This window comes from Euprymna scolopes, chromosome 17, assembly GCF_053919585.1.
Source record: "Euprymna scolopes isolate OS-2025 chromosome 17, ASM5391958v1, whole genome shotgun sequence".
Classification (NCBI taxonomy): domain Eukaryota; kingdom Metazoa; phylum Mollusca; class Cephalopoda; order Sepiida; family Sepiolidae; genus Euprymna; species Euprymna scolopes.
Window position 1 is genome coordinate 12,036,727 of NC_136498.1, and position 23,474 is coordinate 12,060,200.

The 23,474-nt window shown below is 32.8% G+C and overlaps 1 protein-coding gene across 1 annotated transcript in view; it reads left to right on the top strand.

Annotated features, from left to right (window-relative positions):
• LOC145296663 (membrane metallo-endopeptidase-like 1) overlaps positions 1-23,474 on the top strand; it is a 336,498-nt gene that overhangs the window by 229,990 nt on the left and 83,034 nt on the right. The window contains exons 14-15 of the mRNA XM_080142602.1: positions 8,897-9,000; positions 20,799-20,860. Of these exons, the coding sequence (XP_079998728.1) occupies positions 8,897-9,000; positions 20,799-20,860 (166 nt within the window). The remainder of the gene's footprint in view (positions 1-8,896; positions 9,001-20,798; positions 20,861-23,474) is intronic.

The following is a 23,474-nucleotide window of genomic DNA, read 5'->3' on the forward strand; positions in this document are numbered from 1 at the left end:
TTTTAGTTTTTATCCATTGGTTATTGTTATTTATTAGAACTGATTTTCTACATTTTTTAATGATGTTGATTTCTTCTGAGGATATATCAGTGTATGCCTCGGCAAATTCTAGGGCAATGTTAAAAGGTTCTTCGGATATCGAGGGATAAAAATCTATGATGTCGAACTGTATGAACGTACATTTATCTTTGTTTTCTATATTTTTAAACCAGGTGATTGCTTCGGTAGTATTTGCTCACTGGTTTAGTTCTAGGTCCTGTTTGATTTGTTTGTTTACTCTAGAAAGTAAACATATACATATATATATATATATATACACGGCAATAATAAGGTTCGCACTAGTAATTAAAAACTGCAAATTTAAGCTAAATGTAATGCAACTGTTTAAACAAAGTATACCTCACTTGATTGGCCTTATATTCTTCTATAATTTACCTGTTCATATTAAAATATTCTAGTATTCACATCAATTAAAAAATTAACTTCAAATCGAGTACGCAAAAAGGAAGTCTGCACAATGGAAAATTGTTATTTAAATGTAATACATGCAACACGATGAAGACAATGAACTAGTTACTATTCAGTAGTATAGCCCTTCTGCAATTTGACAGCCTGTAATCTTTTGTGAATTTCTTGAATTAGTCTATAGCAACACTCAGGGGAACGAGCATCCCACTTTTGCTTAATTTTTACCAAAGTTTTTCCAAATTTGAAATTTATTCAATGAGTAGCTGTTGCTTGATGTAATGCCATATGTTTTCGAACGGATTGAGGTCTGGAGATTGTGCAGGCCAATCCAAACACGGAATATCATGCTCTTCCAGGAACCTCTTGACATTGCTAGCTGTGTGAATGAGGGCATTATTCTGCATGAAGATGGGATTATCATACAAATTTCGAGGAAAGTAGGGTAGAAAATGCTCAGTGAACATATTAATGTACTTCGTAGAATTAATTCGACCTTGCAATCGAGCTATAGATCCTGGACCATTGGTACTAATATTGCGTCACACCGAAACTGAACCTCCACCACATTGCACCGTTGAAACTGAGCACCTAGGGTTAAAGTCTTCGTCTTTCCCCCAACGAACGTACTGCCTTCCATCACTGCATCGCCTATTGAACTTGTGTTCGTCGCTAAAAACACTTTTGACCAATATGAATAGTCATGATCTTCATTGCATCTGACGAAGTCCAGACGGTGCTGTCTGTTCTTTACAGAAACCATTAGCTTGCGTCTTGCAACATATCCTCGTAAATTAAATTTCTCTAATCTGTTCTTGACATTAAAAAGAGAGCACTTTTCAACTAGATTGCACGGTTGTTGGATTTGGGGAGTCGTTTCAAATCTGTTTCTTAGGCTGCGGATCTTGATAGCATTGTGTTCCCTGTTAGACGTAACTCTAGTACGACCAGATGTAGGGGCATCAAAAACGGTGCTGGTGTTTAGGTGCTTTTGCAGAGTCTTTTGTACCGTTTTCTCATCACATTTCAGTCTGCGGCCGATTTCCCGATTGGAAAAACCAGAAAAATGGATATTAATGAGCTCCTGACGATCACTGAGAGAAAGTCGTGGCATATGGACTAAATGTTACGTTGTATAACATGGAACAACAACAATTACGATTAGAGATGCTTTGTTGCGTGTTGGTAGATATTTAAAACTGATTTAGGGTCGATAATTTGAGCTGGTTTTAAGCGAATTTGTTGCCGCGGACTTACTTTTTGCTTCCTCAATTTTAAGTTATTTTTTAATTCATATGAACACTAGAATATTCCAATTAAAAGTCAAATATGAACATGTAATATTATAGAGCAATAAAAGGCGAATCAAATGAGGTATAGTTTGTTTAAACAGTTACATTCAATTTAGTTTAAATTTGCAGTTCTTGAAAATATTACAGGTGCGGACTTTTTGCCGGCAGTATATATATATATATATATATATATATATATATATATATATATATATATATATATATATATATATATATATGTATAAAGGACGGTCCAAAATTAATGCCGAATTGATCGGAGGGGATTGCAAATTGCATTATTACAATGATTGAACTTATATATTTATGACTTATAATTCTCATCTCTGTTCCGGATATTGAGAGTGTGAGATTCTAAGAAGGTAACCTCTGTCATGGACGTGTCAGAAGAAGAAAAGCATTTTTAATTTCTCCATGCAGAAGAAATTGAACCGATCAACATTCACCGACAGTATCTGAACGTGTACGAAGCCGATGCAGTTAATAATATATTTAAAGGATGAGTTCGTCGATTTTAAGGTGGCAACAAAGATGTGAGTTACAAAGTGCGGTAAGGAGGTGTACAAAAAGGCACCACCCATCACTGTAAAAATAACATTAAGAATAGGGTATCAATATTAAAAATATATTTCTGGAGCATATCGCGTGTTTTAATGGTACCACTCCTATGTTTGTAGCTCTTAAAACCCTCGTTTTTTTTTTTTTTAGTTAAATGAGGAATTCGTCTGATGATTGCATTTTTAGCATAAGCGGATTATAGTTACAATACAACTCCCTAACTCAAAATTTCGGGGAGCACATTGCGAAAGGTCTACTGCAATTGTCATTTCATTTAATATATTTTTCTCGAGCTTCTATCGATCAGTGACGTTTGTCTAAAATTTCTACCGATATATTCCTTAGTCAGTGTACTTGAAAATGAAAACACAACAATGTTTATAATTTATCATTTCGTCTCCAACTTGAAATTGTCACAAAATGGCAATTGCATTCCAAACACGACATCTACCAATACTTGTAATAGACATTGTGTTACCAATCTAGATTTTAATACTCATTTCTATATCTTGTTCCTTCTGATCACCGCGGTGTAATTCATTTGCAGAGTAACCCCCATATACGACACACATATTTTAATAATCTATATATCTATAAAAACAGAGATGTGTGTGCCACAGACGATTTCTGATTGGTTAATCCAATAATCACATCTCCTAAAAAAGTATATATCTTACGCTCTTAACTTTACCATAAAATATTTTGGTCTTATTTATTGTCCATCTTGGAAGGGTTTAATTTTTTTCTAACTTTCCATTTACAAATTAGAAAAATACGAAAGTTACAGACATCACAATCCAACCTCTGACTCAACGTCCGCCATTAACACAAGAAAGCAAACGCTGGAGAGATTATTAGTACTACTACTACTACAAACATTACCGCACGAAAACACGCGCACACACGCACACACACTCACGTCCACTACCGTCCTTGGCTACGTCACGTTGTTATGGCAACACGATAAATACACAGTAAATTTGATTTTCTTCATTTCTACGCAAATATTACGCAAATATAAATCATATAGAATATCTGTATGAATATAATTACACGTAATAGTTAAATAAAGATGATCATCGTATAAGAGAACCGAAAAAAAAACTAATAGGGAATTTGTATAAAGTTGTATTTTCTTTATAAATAAATAGAAAAAAGGGGTGTTGATAAGACTATCGATACTTATACAGTTTAGTGACGACATTAAAAAATGGAAATATTGAAAAAAAATTTTATTGTCCGTAACTGTTATAGACTGAAGTTCTCCGAAAAAAAATTCTTACAGCGAAAAACAATTATTTATCACGACGACGTCAACGTGGCCATTTTGGAAATGTACCTAGCAGAATACCTCCATTTTAGCCCAAATTTCGCAATCTAGCCTTTTTTTTTCTCGCCATATTGAGATGCGCACAACACATCTGAAATTTTTTTACGTTTTTTTTTTTTTTTTTAATCTGCAATTTTTTTGCGTATTTTTTTTTTTATAAATAAGAATACTATTGAATATGCAAAGAAATTGAAGAATGCAAAGAATTGAAGAATTTTTATACGAGATTATTTTCGAAACATGCTCAGTTGGACATGCATGGATAACTTCGAAACTTCGTTTATTTACGTCTGTTACAAATTAGAAAAAAAAAAACACCCCAAAAATGGCATCTGTCTTCGCAAAAAAAAAAAAAAAAATCTCATTCTGGGGGGGGGAAGGGCTAGATTGGCCTAAACTGGAGGTATTCTGCTATGTACGGCAGTTACCTGCCCTTGGGGAACTCCTGGGCCTGCAATAACATTTCCAAAATGGCCACGTTGACGTAGCCGTGACAAATCATTGTTTTTCGCTGTAAAAAAAAAACTACTTGATCAAATGAAGTGAAATTTTTTTTTCGGAGAACTTCAGTCTATAACAGTTACGTACAATAAATTTTTTTTTCAATATTTCCATTTTTTAATGTCGTCACTAAACTGTATAAGTACCAGACTATCAATACACACAAAAAATATAGATTTATTTTTGGGTAAAGTTCCCCCGGGTTTTCCTTACACTTCAGTAAATAATGGTCTTTTGTTTAATATATGACGTACTATTATCCTTATATATATGATGTTTATGTTTATATATATGTATAAGTGATAGTATCTCTGTGTGTCTGTGTGTCTGTGTGCATTTTCCTGCGCTAAAACTGTCAATTTTAAGCCTACAGATTCGAAATTTGATATACAGGGTACTGAGATTTGGGAAAATCGATGTGATAGGTTTTCGACAAAAATTTGGCGATTAAGTGGTCAATATTCAACAATTAGACCTTTGAGAACTCTACCAAACTCCTCCTACAATTTAAGGTCTGAACACGTGATATTTTATATATAGATTCCTTGGACATGGATCTAACTTATTGACTTTACTTGATCCCTAAACAATAAATGTTAAGAGGTCATAATAGGGGTCAAAGTTTAAAAAAATTTACCGTTTTTTTTCCTCAGCATACACTTCAAAACACCTGGGCAACGCCGGGCACCGATTGCTAGTTCATGATAAAAATGGAAGAGTTAAACTAAATACCTTTTGTAATGAAAAACTTTGATACGGAGTGAACTTTAAGAAGCTTTATTTTACTTAGAACAGGCCCGGAAACGAGACCTGTTACTTTGAGGAAAGGAAGAGAAAATAAAGAAAGACTCAAGGGAAGTAACTCACTTCTGGGGAGTAGAAACGGAAGTTAAAAGAAGTTAGAGAGTCCTTTTCTGTCAGCACACCTTTAAGTAACTTTGATATTTAAAAACAAATCAATTACTTAAAAGGGACAAAAACTCACAGACAGTAAATAATATCAAATAGTTTAACCCTTCCATTTTATTATTTTTTTATTTATTACGGACTATTATCCTCATCTTTTCTTAGTTGTTTCACGACGTTTCGTCCAACTATTCCTCTGGCCTTCATCAGGTGGTAACCGCGACGGATAGGAACTGTGAATCCCCTGATTGCATTCACTGCAATTACTGCCTTCCGTAGTTGTTGTCGTCTCACCACGTTTTGGCCAAGTAAGACTCCGTGGCGCAGTTAATAGATATGTTGAATCTCTACGGTTCCAGGTGAGAATTGTCTGAAGATAGCGGTTTCAATCCTACCCAAAGGCGGCCAGAGGCTTACTTGGCCAAAACGTGGTGAGACGACAACAATTATGGAAGGCAGTAATTGCAGTGAATGCAGTTAGGAGATTCAGAGTTCCTATCCGTCCCGGTTACTACCTAACGAAGACCAGAGGAATAGTTGGCCGAAACGTCGTGAAACGATGAGGATAATAGTCTGTAATAAATAAAAAATGAATAAACAATTCCAATTAAATAATTCCATTTTATCATAAAATATTTAAATATTGATCCAATCCAATAGGATTCTTCACCTTCAGTCACCTAAATTAGTTTCGACATTATCTTCAAATAACTTATTTTTCTTAAACTATCTTTTGGTAAAGATTTAAAAAAAAAAACATTCTATGAACGCGAGATAGATGCCATAATTTTATTATACCACAGCTGTTCAAACTATGAAGGTCAAGCGCGAACGCAAATCCCATAATTTTATTATAGCAAATTTCAAACTCAAACATAATTATAAAAGTATACGTACGCGAATAGATATCAAAATTCTTTGTTAAAGTTTGTGGCATATTTCCATTCTATGGAGGCCAAACGTGAACGTGAACCCCACAATTTTATTATACCATCCCTGTTTAACCTGAAAAATACTAATCCAAGTATTATTATACGCATCTATATCAAAAACCCTTGCAAAAGTTTTTGCTTTAGTTTTTTTTAGTTTCATTCTTCAGGAATCGGGCGTGAAGGCAGACGACACAATTTAAATAAGACACTCCTGTTCTAAATGTAACATACCAATTTCTATCATTGTATGTTGTCAGTTTTGTTTAATAGTAAAACATGTAAGAACCTATTCGTTTTCTTTGGTTGAAGTGAATGCCCCTAATGATGGAGATATGAACAGAGGTGAAAGAGAGAAACAGACCAACTATCTAGGTCTCATGCATGATATGAAAAGAAACTGGAATCTTAGGGAGATATCAATCATACCAATTATTATAGGTGCTACAGGGCTTATGAAGAAGAACCTGAAGTTCTACCTAACTAATATTCCTGACGAACCAAGTTCAAACCAAGTTCAAAAGAGACCCAAGCAATTGCACAAGAGAAAAGCGAGGATACTAAAAAGAGCTTTCGGTTATTTTCAATAAAAAGCAGGCTAATGTTGGCAGCTTGTTTTGCTGCGCCATACCCAGCATTACAATCTTCAAAGAAAGAAAATGAAATAAAAGTACAGACACACAGACCAGCTTTATTTTATATATAGGTCTTATTAATAGTGAGTCTTAGTAAGAGAGTCTTAGAGAGTCTAAGAGAGAGAGATGATGTTGTTGAGAGAGATGTTCGTGTTATAAAGAGATTCATATATATTAAATGTTCATACTTAGAAGTGTAGAAGCTCTTTGAGTGTTGAGACATTGTGTATGTAAAGACATTTTAAACCACATGATATAGAAGACATATAATGACAATTTCCACTTTACCTTTTTGGGAGAATTGCAATACAAAGACGACGTTTATAAAAACACATGATGGGTTTATTTCCATGGACCGTCCGGTGGCTTTGCTTTCAGGAATTCAAAGTTTCACATTCTATGTTTCAAAGGTGACCGTCTCGCTTCTAGTTCGACTCCCAACTCCAGACTATTGTCTGTCGTCCTCAGACTCCCTCTCAGTCCCTCTCTCTCTCTGACTCTCTCTAACACTCTCTGACCCTCTCTGACTCTAAAGTTTCTAACTATATCGAGAACTTCCCATTTTCCATGACGTCATACACATGTTAAACATGTGTCTTCTTTCACGTGTTCTGGAAATGCGTGTCCAAAAGTTTTTCCTTTGTTTACAAAAGGAATTTTAACCTATATTCCCAGTAACCTATATTTCCAATATGTTAAAAAAGATGTTTATTAAATTATCTTGTAGTTGCATTCTTTCAATTGAATTTCATAACAGAATTGACAATGCACATTCTTTTCTTAAAACTATTTTATCTCTAAGCTTAACAATGGTTTGTTTTTTTTACATTCCATTTGTTAATTCTCTCTCGTAATCTATTTCTAAACCTAAATTACGAGGTTCGAATTTCGTCTATTTTATTTCATTTTTACATTTAACTAAATCTCTCTATTTTTATACTTACATGAAAAGGATACAGCCCTTATCATGTAACATCTCTCTCTCCCTCTCTCTCTCTCTCCCTCTCTCTCTCCCTCTCTCTCTCTATATATATATATATATATGAGTGTGTGTGTATAATTCTGAGACTACCCTTTTATCCTTGTTAAAGGGTTAAAAATAACTTATCAAACTCCAAGCTAGAGTGTCTCCAATTTCTTCAAAGCTCCCAAGTTATGGGATCATTCGATGCAGTATAGTTATATACTCAAGACAGAACTCGTCGTGGCGCACGTATTCCAGGTAGTAAAGTCATTAAAATCACCCGAAAAATGAATCTGTCTACCAGAAAGTATACTATTGCCACATCTGGACAGGAACTGCTCTGAGTATTCTATTCTGCATTGACGGAGTTCAGAAAGGGTTCTGAAGCCCGGTGGTTGATTCTGCTTTTTCTCTAACCTGCAGTCTCTATCATCAAGAGGAGAAATTGCGAGCCTGTCTCTTCTCTATCGTTTTTTTTTCTTCACGGCAAATGCTTGTCTGAGCTTCAATTTATGGCCCCTTTAACATCAAAATTTTACAAAAAACATTTGTCTAGCTACAATGAATACCAACAAGTTTCCCTATTTTCTATATGTACCTAAATTTGAACAGATTCTATCGGACAAAACCTTTTTCTTTTAAGTACCCGCTCACAGAACTCGGTCTCGCTGGTATGCTTTCCAGCTGACTACAACATGGTTGTCTTCAAGTCTAATGTAAACAAGTTTTTATGTATCACCCTGTTAAATAATTAGATTCTACCCATCAACGAACACTAAGCTGTTGTATCAGTGATCACCTTACACTCATAAACTCTTGTCCTTGAGTGGTTTTCAGGACTTAATAAGCAGTGACTCACTTCTAAAAAAAGAAAAGAAAAGTCTTATTAAACATTTCCTTACAAAATACAGTAACGCATTCACTAGACCAAAACTTCACCAGAAGGCAGATAGTTAATCGTACGCCTGGAATCGTTGTTGATACGAAACTGTTTAAAATTTGCATATTGTCACAAACTCGAAATTATCAAAATAATCGCAATTTCATTCCAAACGCAACGTGGACTAGCCTTCCTGACCTACATCACGTTAGCATGTAACATTTTCATTTTCATTCATTATTTTGCTATTTCCGATCACCCCGATGTAATTTCATTGTCAAATTATCAACATATTTATTTCCGTTTATTGCGAGTTGTTTTTTAAAGAATTAAAACCATTTACTTCAATTGTTTTTTTCTGTTTGATAATAAATTATATTTTCTACAGTTGTTTTCTTTTATCTCTTCTTTTCTTTAGATTCAAATATCAAGATGGAATTATTTCAAAAACATAATCCAAATCAAAGCGCGTAAAAATGTCATGCAGCTTTCAAAACTTGGTATTTCACCCAATAGACTGGCGTAAGTTGGAAACATGTATTATATTTATTTTATCTTTTATGGTAATCGCTCCAGACAAAGCATACAATCGCTTGATAGAAGAAACTTACAAGAACGAAGAATGATTTTCCCAAAGACAAGAGATACTTAATTACTTTAGTCTTCAAAAGACCAAAGGCACAAGTAAGAGGGAAAAATCTTGCAGTTCTTGGAAAGGAACTACTGGAATAGGAAACTTATAATGAGTTATTAGAAAAGTGAATTGATGGTGATTTACGAGCTTGACCAAAGAAAATGGGAAATAGATAAGACAATTCTGAAAAACATATGATATAATAGTAGATTAGCTGTTAGAAATTGTTTAGAACGATTGTAAGAAACGATTGAAAAAATAAAACTGAAAGAGAAATTGATATAAATTATGAGTCTAAAAAAAGATTGGATGAGAAAAAAGGAGCTTTCTCATCTGATAATGTTGTTTTAACTTTTATTAATATGAATACACTGTGATGGCCGGGGCTATGAAAAACTAACTAGAAGTGAAAAAATTGTGTAGATGTAAATCCTAGGACCTTTTCATATTTCTAATATTAATAAATATCCTCCCTGATAAAATTGTCTCCGAGATGGGCATATTTGCATACGACACCACACTCTATAACATGAACGAGGGGGAAACGAATAAACACATATCCAAGGTAATGGAAGAAATTCTAGAGGACGATCTTCAATCTGTAGTGGAATAAAGACAAAACTGTATGGTAACACTTATTGTAATCAAGTCTAAGGTTTTTGCCCTTTAACATGAAACATTCTCAACTACTAATTTCTCTGACAAATAATACATTACCTAAAATTACTTCATTCAAACCTCTCAGATTAACGATCACAGGGGTCATGAATTGGAACAGACATATTGAGGGCATCGCCAAGGCTGCTCCAAAGAAAGTGGGTTCTCTCTACCATGCTAGAAAGTTGCATACGCTTGAGATTATCCTGTACTTCTACAAGGTTACCATTCGCCCATGTATTGAGTATTATTGCAACATTAGGGCTAGTACAACTGCTACTATCTCACCCTTTGATAGTTAAAAAAAAACTCGCCATCTTAATAGGTCCCACATTGTCAGCGAGGTTTCCGCCTCTGTATTATCGACGAAATATTGTATCCCTCTGCATGTTTTACTAGTATTTTAATAGCAGGTGCTCTGACGAACTATAATCCCCTATGCCTGACGAACTATAATCCCCTATGCCTGACCAACTATAATCCCCTATGCCTGACGAACTATAATCCTCTATGCCCGACGAACTGGACAATTAGCAAAATCACACCCCTACATAGTAGAGATCCCTAGATGCCAGAAAACATTCTACTCTAATAGTTTCTTCGCTCGGGCTGCTAGAATTTTGAATTCCATTTCTAAACTGACATGCTGAATTCAAGTAAACAGAAATCTTGCTGTTCATCTTCCTACAGAGTATCCCCACAAATTATGCCTCAGATAATAGCCGCCTACATTAAAGTTGCATTGTGTCTTGTAAAAATGCAAAAGAAATAAACAAACAAAACATCTTCGATCTCTCCTCCTTTACAAGCTGCCCCTTTAATTTCTCTAACTCCCCCTTTTTTCCATCTTTCTCTCGAACCCTTTTTTCAGCTTTGATTAATGAATTCTATCTCTTTTGTGTTAAAAATGCAATTCATTTACAGGATATTAATTTAAACTGGAAACACGCGTGTTATTGTAGTTGTTGTTTGAGTTGTAATTGACATTTTTTTAGAATTCACTATATGATAAGCTTCAAGATGGTACAGGTTGTCTGTGATTTCTTGAAGCCTATCAGATAGTGAATTCTAAAAAAGAAATTTTAAACAAAAACTTGGGTGCTATACAAACTTGTCTTCATAGGAATAAATTCCTGCTTTTGCGCCTAAAACCTGGCTGACATAAATTTATGAAAGAAAATCCATATAATATACTAATTGTACAGTATAAGAAGAACCCATGAATTTAACATTAAAATTTAAAATGTGGCATTATATTAAGAATTTAGTAAACATTCAACTTCACATACAGGAAAGTAAACAATTATAACGTCAATAGGGAGAAACAGAAATAGTTTTAATTTTAATAATCGATATGTATAAAACCATTAAATACGGGTAACTTTAACAGCACATATAAAGAGAAGTAATCAAATGCAAGATACAAGTCTTAGCGGACTGAGTAGAAGTATAATATTTTTTTAGTAATATATATTACAAGTTAGAAAAGCATTTCATCCAAGGCATGAAAATTGTTAAACAAAATATGTTTAATATAGGCTTTAAAAATAAAAGTAAAGATTCAATTTATTTATCTTCAAAGTGCACTTTTATAAATTTTACAAAGTAAGGTATAAAAATTTAATTTAAATTGAATCAAAAAATTACCTTGGATTTATTTTATTATGTAATGTACATTCTGTTGCACTTAAAAAAATATCATTGAAAATTTTATATCTATATCATTAATTGCTAGATGAAAAATAATGTTTTTAAATTGCAACAAAATGTACATTGCATAAAATAAATCCAAGGTAACTTTTAGATTCAATTTAAATTAAATTTTTATACCTTACTTTGTAAAATTTATAAAAATGCACTTTGAAGATAAATAAATTTCAAATTGAATCTTGTACCTTTATTCTTAACAATTTTCATGCTTTGGATGACATGCTTTTCTAACTTTATCTTATCTTTTTAAGATTATATTTTATTTAATTTATTAATTTGGATTAAAAAAAATGAACGGGGTTTTGCATGTACTTCTCCTCACACCACAGCTCACTCTTTGTATTATTACAGGTCTGAATATTCTCTCTGTTTCAGTTTGTATTTCTCTTCGCACCGCAACTCATTTTTGCAACCCCCTCTTTGTAATACAAGTCTAAATAATGAGAAAATCTAATTTTTTTTTAACAAAATCTTTAAAATAACTTTTTTAGATTCAATTTTTAAAAACTTCTTTCAGAATATAAAATCTTTAAAATTTAATAAGGAACATATTTCATATAGGTTTCATTAACAAATATTCAGTACATAACGAGAAAAATAGAGATAAAAATTTCAAAAGGATTGTATAACTGGTTACGGTCAATAGTAGTCCTCGCATACAAATGTCTTTGTTATTGTTATTCTATTATTATTATTATTATTATTATTATTATTATTATTATTATTATTATTATTATTATTATTATTATTATTATTATTTAAAACATTTTTTATCTTGCTCTTTCGCACGAGGACTAATTGAAAATAAATGAGAAACATAACAGTAATGGGAATTGTGAAGGCAAGATTAGAAATATATTTTTTATTTTGTATAAGAAAACGAGGATGATTAATAAATACTAAAGTCAAAATATTGAATTTTAAACACTTTATACTTGAGATTTTAGTGAATCAATAAAAATTAAACAAGCAGATTTATCCCCCTTTAAACATGGTAAATTGAGAATCGGTATCGGAGGGATATAAGCAGATAATTAGGATTCGAATGATTTTAAATTAATGAAATTATTAAACCAATTATTTTTAATTTTAAATTATTGATTAACAAGCATGGAATGTAGATCTATTTTTAATTTATCAATAAAAATATTTTTGTTGGATTAAACTTTTAATAATAATTCCTTTTCACGAAATAAAACAATGATAAAATCAATTAGAAAATCTTAGATAAAAACAAGATACGAAACTTTCTGAGATTTAATAAAATATAGTTGAGACATATGAATTGATTCGAGGAATTGAAGGTGCCGTTCAGTACTTTGAACATAAATAAATTAAATATTTTAGTTTAAAAATGATTAGGTTAGAAACACACGGAGAACTAAAAAAATATAGAGATAGATAATTACTTGAAATATAAATCTAAAAAATAGAGATACGAAAATAGGGCTATTCATAAATTCCAGGGCAATCAGAAAATAATTAAACACAATAAGAGGGAAGGCAACCATTGCTGCTTGGTATCGTTAATAACAAATCAAAATCTGTTCAGTTATGTATTAATAATTGTTTTTCTGTCTGATCAGATGCAATTCTGGAATATTTTTAATAACATAAAGTTTTAAATGGTCCTATTAGTTTCGAAACAATTCTAACGTTCCAGAAAAAATACACAATATGATGCTCTAATTTTTGTTGTCTTGTTTTTGTGAAAACTCTATCTAAATTCTCGATTATAGAAACTGATAATCATGAAGTTTAATATTTGAGTAAATTTACTTTGACTTAAATTTATATTGGTATACGTACATGGCGGATTGTTGATATATTATATATATATATATATATATATATATATATATATATATATATATATATATATATATATATATATGGAACTTTTTTTTAAGCCAAAGACAATGCGGGGAAAGACCGGACTTAAGGAAGTAAAGAAAGACAAACCAACAAATGCAGACGGGAGTGTCTAGGCTTTATTCGTGGGTGGTATGGAACTTACAAAATTTTTAAAATAATGTTCCATACCACGCGGACTTTACATACACCGGACATACAAGCAACTTGGTTATAAATAATTATACATTGAGGTGAGGAAAATAGACGAATAGAGGCTAGACACTCCTCTACTCAAGCACACCCGTCTACATTTGTTTGTTTTTCTTTCTTTACTTCCTTAATTCCGGTCTTTCCCCGCATTGTCTTTGGCTTAAAAAAAGAAAATTCCATATATTTCTTTACCAAGAATGCTTCCAGCAAACTGCTACCTTCTCTTATATATATATATATATATATATATATATATATATATATATATATATATATATATATAGTAAGTCCAAAACTCGTTTCGCTGTTATCTGGGCATATCAGTTGAACAAATCCGAACTTGGGATTCGAAACCCCTCTTTCTTGTATGCGAGGTGTGCACGTTGACACTTGGGCAAACGCACCACACACAAGAAAGTCTATAAACTAATAGAGATAAAAAAACCGCGGCGGAATCCGACTGTGGAATAGACCTACATCATATCGAACACAATGTGTGGCCATCCAATCACCTCAACCTCAACCTGATATCTCACAAATAAGCATTTGAAGTGCGAAACTCGAATTTTTGACTTCCGCTTTGTTGGCTGTTATTGCTCTTGTGAGCTCTGACGTTGTTTAGCTGTGAAAATAATTACATAATCTCTCACATGCTGAATATATATATATATATATATATATATATATATTAAGTAATGTGATTGATAATTTAAAATTTAAAAATCAAATTATAATTAAATTAAAAATCCGTTTCATAAGAAGGAACAACAACAAAATCAATTATCTGTACGATCGTTTCGGAAAACAATGCTTTTTATTGTGGTATACATCAAGTTACGTACAATAATTACAAATAGTTTTTTTAATAAGCAAGGTCTCCTCGTCAGCAAATTTTGAAGGGTTCTTATTGAATTTAAAAGACACCATAAATAAACCTATCATTAAAAGTAAGGCAGATGAATCTGAAAAAATGAAATAAAAGGTCTGGATTTAAAATTTATAAGACAATTAATATGGGTTATAGATAAAAAATAAATAGAGTAAAATTGTAAGTTTGCTTTAAAAATATATAGAGATATTTACCTTTTAATTTTTCGCTTTTTGAAATCAGGAACTATGGTTAAAATACTCATTTAGATGTTTGTTATAGCTTTTTATCTTATAATGATGAATTTTAAAAGGGGGGGGGACGCCCGTGCAATAAATTATTTCCGTTAGCGTATTTTTGATTTAAAGACGCTACGGTTTATATTTCGAATGTTGTTTGTGCAATTACATGTTGTAAGGGGAGATAATTGTCATGTTTTCTTTACTTTATTTATTTGAATGGTGTAAGGGGGATAATTAGTCTGACTTAATTTATTTAAAAAAAATTGTAATTGTAATATATATATATATATATATATATATATATATATATATATATATAATTATTAAATACCTACAGACACTAGTAATTCATCCTTTCGGGAATCATCAGTGCAGGATGTCACAATTAACACTAGTCGATAGATCAGAAACTGGCTAACAGAAGCCATCTCTGGCTTCATTAGCAAGGACCCAACCCAATCCTATAGGCTACCGCTAACCACAAGAAATATTGTTGAAATTTAAACATCTATTTGTAAAATGCTTTTTAACGTCTGTCAAAGTGATCTTCCTTTTTACATAGGAATCACCACTTATCAAGACTAAGAGGCCACTCGATGATAAGTGTTAAGAGTGTACAATAATGAATTGGACAATATAGTAATTGTTAGTTATGGAAATTCAATAAATTTGTTAAATTAAGTGGAACGGCTTATCAAGAACATGTTTACGTTGGACTTGAAGACAATCAGATTGTAGGCTGCAGGAAAACAGAAGACTGTTCAACAGGCGTGTACTTCTAAGAAAGAAGCTTTGTTCATAGAATCTACGTTTTCGTTTTGGCACAGATAAAGAGTGGGGGAATTATTGACGGTGTTTTTAGCTAGACGAATGTTTCTTGTGAAAGTTAGCCAAGGAGGAGCATAGATTGAAGCTCAGTCGAGCACTTGCCATGAAAATAACGATATAACGATAAAGCAGAGACAAACTCGTAACATCTCTTCTGTGACATAGAGTTTGCAAGGAAGAGAAAAGGACATATCCTACGAGGCTACGAAGTCTATTGTGAACTCTATCAAGGCAGGATACGCCGTTTCTAGCATCTCATGCCCAGATGTGGCAGCAGTACTCCTTCCCTGGAGTACCTGGCTTTTATATAGATAGATAATTTCATCTGAAGTGAGATTTCTACTGGATCGACACAAGGAGGTCACCATTTTTCCAGCAGCCTTGGCAACAGATTTGATGTACGTGTTCCATTCCAGATCAGGAGTAAAGGTCAACCCAGAAGCTTGTCAAAACATGACCCCCCCCAAGACGAGAGTCATTCATTTCAATTGATGCCAGATGAGGATCAGAACGTTGATGATGTAAAGAAAGAAGCTTGGTTTTAGATGCAACTCTTTTCCCATTGTACTACATGCTCAAGATCAGAGAAGAGAGAATCGGAGAAAACTTGGTCGTTTACGGTTATAGATGTGCTAGCATAGATGGTAGTGCCATCAGCATAAATGTCTACGAATGATGTAAGGATGTGATGTGGAAGATCATTAATGTATCTCAGGAAAAAAGTTGGGCTCAGGATGAACCCTTGAGGGACCCCAGCATTAATACTGTGAGCTTCTGATTTTTGCCCATCAACTACTACTCTTATATAATGATCTAATCGTTATATAATGATCTGAGCATAAGAGCTAAATTGACTGATTTTTATTTCAACTGAAAGTGCTCAACAATAAGCAACAGGTTTCTTAAAGGCGCTGACTTGTGAGGTACAAATCGCCCCTATTTGAGTACTAAGTCGAATCAACCAGTTCTATGAATACCACTAGTTTCAGAGACTAAATGGAGACATTCATGTTTAACCGCATGCTACGAATACGTTCTTCTCATATCACTTTAGTGTCTCCTGTATTCTTTATGATAAATACATATTATATTCATACACTTTACACTACATGCACGGGTCTACAACAATAATTATTAAATACCTACAGACACTAGTGTTTCATCCTTTTGGAAATCATCAGTGCAGTCGATACGAACCCGTATATATATATATATATATATATATATATATATATATATATATATATATATATATATATATATATATATATATACATATATATATATATTTGGTCAAACTGGTAATTAATAAAAATCTGAATATATATATATATATATATATATATATATATATATAATGTACAGTAGGGTAAGTCGATTTTTCGGAAAATATAAAATGTCGGAGCAGAGAAAGTTGCACACGTATGGAGAAAACAAATATACAAAAAACTACGTTTCTAATATCAGCCGTTAGATGAGCATTTTATTTTAAAGATCGTCTACTTTGAGAAAAGTTCTTGAAGATTTATATGAAATTATTTTGTATTTTACAGTTTTAATCATAATAACGAATGTGTTTAGTTATGTAAATAAACTATATAATTACTGATATGGTAAAAATTTCACACAATTATAATTGCTTTCCCCGAAATATTTTTCAAATGCCGCATTTTACCTTATTGCATTCTAACTGTAACAGATAACAAAAATTATCAATTCTTTTTTACTGTCAATGAAAAAAAAGAAATATTTTAATTCTGTTTGGAGAAAAAGGTTTAATATAAACTAAAGCAAATTGTTTACCTACCTCTAGGAAGGTGTCTATGCTTGTATAAAACACAAAATTGCCAAGTAAAAAATAAAGCTATTTTTCTAACATAATGTCAAAATTCTCCCCATAATATACCTTGAAGCCAAAAATGGCCCCATTTCATGGCATACAATTTTAGCAAGTATAATACACACACACACACACACAAACACACACACACATACACACACACACACACACACACATATATATATATATATATATATATATATATATATATATATATATATATACTTGCTTCAAGTCCATAGACTGATTGGCAAGCTTCTGGTATTAATTTTACTGCCCTTTCGACACTTTGTGAATGTGCTGACAAATCAGGTAACCCTGGCTTTCTGCCGCTCATCATTAATTCCTGAAGTTCATGATCTGATAATTCTTCAGTCAATGTTGGCTCTGACACTCCACTTTGAGAAAGGTATATCAAATGTGGCAATGTAAAGCGTTAACATTTATTGTTGACATTTGTTTTAAACGCTTTTACACTGGTAAGCCACTCCTGAAAAAGAAAATAGAAATCAAATTATTTTTATTGACTTGAACAAATGAACACAACTTTTATTTATTTTTTAATTAAAATGCTAATTTAGAATGGACGTATAAATCGACGCAAACAATTTGATCACTTTTATATAAATACATTTTTACTTACCTAATTGTAAAAATTCTTTTTATAGCTTCTTCTCTCACTTCTATTTCCTCTGATTTTTAACATTGAAAACAGTTTCAGGCAAAAGAGCAAAAGCATTAAATCGAAATTTCCTAAAGCAATTTCACGAATTTCTGGAGGCTGCTTTTTTATTTGTCCAATCATTTAAAAAAATATATAGTTGCTGGCTATGAAATTAATTGTCTAGTTTAATTTCAAACCAGCTTATTGCATAAACCCCTACAATGAATCTTACCAGGTGTTGCATTTTAGTAGTTAGTTCTGATGGATAAATTTCTCAAGTCCATAAACACATAATTCCGATTGCCAAAGTAAGCCATCTTGCCTGATTCAAAGGTCCGATCCTCCACGTTACATACTTAGGTTAAAATCCTAACAGCATACTCTAAAAGTAATCTTTGGTCACCAGTTAGATCGTTGTTTTCTGTTAGTGTAGAGTAACTGCTCTCTAGAGAACCACTCACTCATAAAAAGTCAACTTGGGGCAAATGATAGTGATTATTTGCACATAATTTTCCAAGTGGACCCGTGAATGATGTTGGATTTAAATAATGTCCTAAAAGGAAGCTCGTTCTGGTGTAGGGAACAACCAATGGTATGCAGTTTTCTTTGGTTTGTTTTTAATGATGAAACCAGGCCTGATTTGCATACAGTGTTAGTGTTTGTGTTGTCTAAAAGGACAGCCTTTAATGTATCAACACTCTCATACTATTCTAAAACTTTGAGAACTTTATCTGTCAGAACAGCACCAGTTGCTTCAACAGTAGTTATCTCTTTATGTGTAAGATACTACCCTTTACTTCCACATTCTATCTCCTTTGTTAATGTCAAGTGGTGACCTTGTCTTTTAGCTTTCCTTCGATTTTTGATTCCCTTTTCATCGACAGTTTCCTTGTAAAATAGAGTGCCTTTGTCGTGTTTCCCATCAACACCTATACAGCCAAGATTTCTAATGTTTTGGTTATGCTTTTGATAGGCATTATTTTTTGTTCTTCTTTTTCTCTGTCAGTTTTGGATTTACAAAAAAAAAAAAAAACTTTTTAAGTCAATATTTGGTTTTAGTAAGTCCACAGCCAGCAGATCCAAAAGAAATGCATTTGCAAGACTTGCACCTAAATTTGATGAGACATCACCCCTGATGGGTTCAATGGCGTAACGGGGAATTTTCATCAGGATGTAAATAATCTTACAGTCTTACTCCTGTTCAAAACTTTAATCGGCTAGATCACCATTTTCTGATGTAAGAATGATATTTTGGTCATAGAATGTTGAAAGTACAGGGGAAGGGGGTGATGGATCAACTTTCTTTTCTCCTAACATAATTAACATTTTATATTTTGCCACTACAGCTTTATCAACAGGTCCGAGTTGAAAATTAGCTTTGGGTTCTATTATATTTCTTTGGTCCTTCAAATGCTCGTTCTTCCAGAGGAACCTAAGCATAAAGGTTGAAAAATGTTTATTCTAATCTACTCTTATCTTGGAAATGATACCTTTTTACATGAAAAAAGGCTAGCATTTCTTTTCTCATTGGTTTACATGGAATACAATTTTAACTTAATTTAAAATGTGTATGATATCCTGATCTGAAATGGAACACATACATCAAAACTGACATTAATATGGCGTGCTTATTCTTTCATTTAACACCGGAATCTGTCTGCATCGCGACGGAATATAAAATGTTTTGTCAATGTTTAAATTCATTTGCTCAAAAAACGATTGAGTTTTCGAAATAATTATTTTGTGTGGTTATTCACAATGTTATTTCACAACTTTCTCTGCATAGACATATCGACTTATATCAAAATCGACTTATCCTAATGTACGGTGATTTTAAAGTCATTTCTTATTTTAAAAATGTCTTGTAATTTATTAGTGAATCATATCTTTTACAAAATTACAATTGATCTTCCATAAATTGAATCGCAGTGTTCATTTAGCTATTCACATTCCTTGTCGATTAAGGACCATTACAAGAAGTGATTTCTGTCATTGGATATCTCTATATCTATGTATCTCTCTCTTTCTCTCTTTATTTCTTTTAATATATATATATATATGAGAGAGAAAGAGAGAGAGCATATAATAGAAAGGTCTTATTATTGAAAAGTTATTCAAATGTTCAAATAAGCATTATAAATATTATAAGGTATTTACAGCTTCTCTTCCAATTTTCGGATTTTAATCATGTCAAAACGCACTTTATTTCCTTTTGCCGGATTGATTGTTGCTATTTCTTCTGATGAGTTAAGGACAAAATAGATTCACTAATTGCTATAATAATTAAGTGATTGCTTTTGCGCTACGAAACAGATACTGTCAGAATTGTAAATCTCAAGTGAATTAAAAGAGTTAATTATAAGATGGTCAATATCATGAAATTTGGAGTATAGACTTTTGTCATTCATTCACTATATTGCTCTGTAATCACATTGAGCTACTTAAATAAAGACTGGTATAAATTATAAGGAAATAAAATATATTTCCACAGACATATATATATATATAATCTTATCTACATCCATTTAGTGTAATGCAGATTCATTGCTGTTATTACTATAGTTTATTAAATATCTTATTTACCCAATATTCGGTAATAATTGGCCATCTGTATGAAAGCCAGGTCTATTTAGAATATATCGATTTCATAGCGGATTTTCATTTTGGTCTCGTGTCTCATCAGTTGTTATTGTTATTTATAACACAATGAGTTTTGTTCTCGTTTTATATAGCAGATTCGTATCGGTGTGCTTCTATACCATTGCAAAATGGCGGATCGCATTAGATAGTAATTCTTTTTTCTTCTTTTGCAGTGCCGATGACGATGGAATGTTTGCCGTCAACGCATGGTACGATTCCATGGTTAACACAATTAGTAAGTTTCACAACAGCTTTCACATAGACAACACAAAACATAAATCTTTAAGTTTTCTCTTGTGAAACATTAAAGACAGTCACATTTTGTTATTATTCAACACGCAGCACTCAAGTACATAATTGTTTTTTTTTTCACCATCCCTGGTTCGATCATATTGCGCAACGGATAAAATGCTAATTATAATACTCTTCGCATCTTCGTTCTTATTTTCATAATGTTTCACCGAATGTGCACTTATTCCATCAGGAATGACTCGTTATAATTTCGACGTAATTCGTAATTTGTGTATTAATATCTCCCGCACTGAGAATTGAATGTTCCACCCCTAGAAGTCTAGTAGAACTGATCAGTGTATTGATTTACATCTTTATCCATTGCGAAACGATAAATTTAGACATATATTGTGGAGCTTCTTCGGCATCCAACCACTGTGCCAAACGCCATTGTTTATCGTAGAGGATACACTTCTTATCACACGTTACAACCTGCTTGACAAATGGGTCGTTTTTGTTGTGCAGAAGGAGCGTAAAAGACACCTCAAAACGACATTTTTTATTATCGTTCGATTCACACGGCGCTAATTTATCCAACTTTTTAAAATTTCCCTATTTGCTTTAAATAGCGAACGACTGTTGAGTAGTCGATCTTAAGTTCTACGGCAACTTTTCGTGTGGTTTTGCGAGTATCGGATTTAATTAAAGCTTTCAAATGTTCGTTATCAATATAGCCGCGACCGTGTTCATATTCGAGGATCTCATCACCATTGCAAAATGTCTTAAACCACCGTTGAGCCACACGCTCGTTAGTGGTTCCTCTGCGAAACGCATCATTGATATCACACGCTGAAACAGGAACAGGGAAGTCTTGCCGATTTGAATTTTGTCCATGCTGTCGAAAAGCCTACAAAAAGTGACTGACGAGATTAAGAATGGTAAGGAAAAGAACGATTCGATAGAAGGAAAAACGCGCTTCAAAATGATATATGACAGGATTATATATATATATATATATATATATATATATATATTAATAAATTAATTAAAAATCATATATAAAATAATATATGTGAGAAAACGGTATTGAGCATGCACTAACCTTATATATATATATATATATATATATATATATATATATATATATATATATACATATATGTATGGTGGAACGAGAAATGTGTCGCCTTAAAGAAAACAAGACTACACCATTATTTTAAAACCTTTATTGAAAAAATCAATTCAGGTAACTTGATTATGTAGTAGAAATAACCGATTCGATACGGGTTCGGTACTGGTAGCATGCTTTTTCCACAAGCGCCAGAGTGTACTCAGTGAATATTTGGCCGATGGTGAATATTTTGCTAATTTTTGGTGTTGTGGGAAGTCACGATGGCGATGTTTTTGACATATGAACAAACGAAGTGGTTCAGCGGGTTCAGGTCGGGGAAGAAAGAGGCCAGTGAGAGAAAAGTACAAAGTCGTAGTACTCCATCTGAAGCCAAACCTGGGTCTATTGGGACATGTGGACCGGTGTTGAATCCTGCTGCCACACCTCAGTTTGCCAGCGGCCACGTGGTTGCACCAGGGGATCACCACACTCTTTAGCACATCCATCTTTGGTGTTGACTTTCAAGCAAACTTAGAAGACGTGAGTTGGCATTATGTGTTCTTCACTTGAAGCCACACCGAGAACCAACACTATGGCCGGAAACTTCGTTGAGCTGTAACCCTCAAGCGTTGAACCGTCCGAATTTGCATTTTAAATCTGCTTGCAGTACTTCCGTTGTCATAACTTGGATCGGAAGAAAGCATGAGCTGTACAGCGGTGTATCTCCAATCTTGCTCGTTGAACATTGTGTCACTTTCAGATCTGATAGAAGGCCCTATCGCTCTTGGGATTTGTACAGAAGTGGCTAACTAGTAAATGGTCTGCAACAAAACAAGAAAACCGGTTTTCATCAAACAGAAAGGGAATCACGTCTTTTCTAGAGCGACAATGTTTCGTTACACCCTGTATATATATATATGACTACTTCATTTAATCATATAAATTAATATACGAAAGTATAAATTTATGCGTAAGCTTTAAGTATTTACTTCAACACTGCTCAATACGTTGGTAGAGGTAGGTAGTAAGTTATAAAATATATATTGCAATTACACTACACGGAATATTTCGTGGAATATTCTGTGTAGCTTAATTGCCATATATATTTTATAACTTACTATATATATATATTTGTCTTTATATGTGTTGTCACAAAGTCATGAGCATGTTTCGGTCTTAGAAACTAGAAACCTCTTCAGGTAACAACGCTTATATTAAAAAGCGGAATTCTTAATAAAAAACGAAAATAAACTTTCAGCAAAAGAAAGTGTTCAGTAATAAAGGATCGGGTGGAGTTCAGCTGTGCGAGAGAACAAGGTTGATTAGGTGTGGATTTATTTATTATTTAAATTATTTATTTATTTATTCATTTTTTATGATGAGGTTAGCGGATGGAGTGATAGGGTTGGAGGTTAGGGAGTTAAAATTTTGGGACCCAAGCGGAATGTAGATGTTATCTTCAACAATGTTTGTTGCGTGTGTCTGCTGTTCGCTGTAGGTCTAAAAC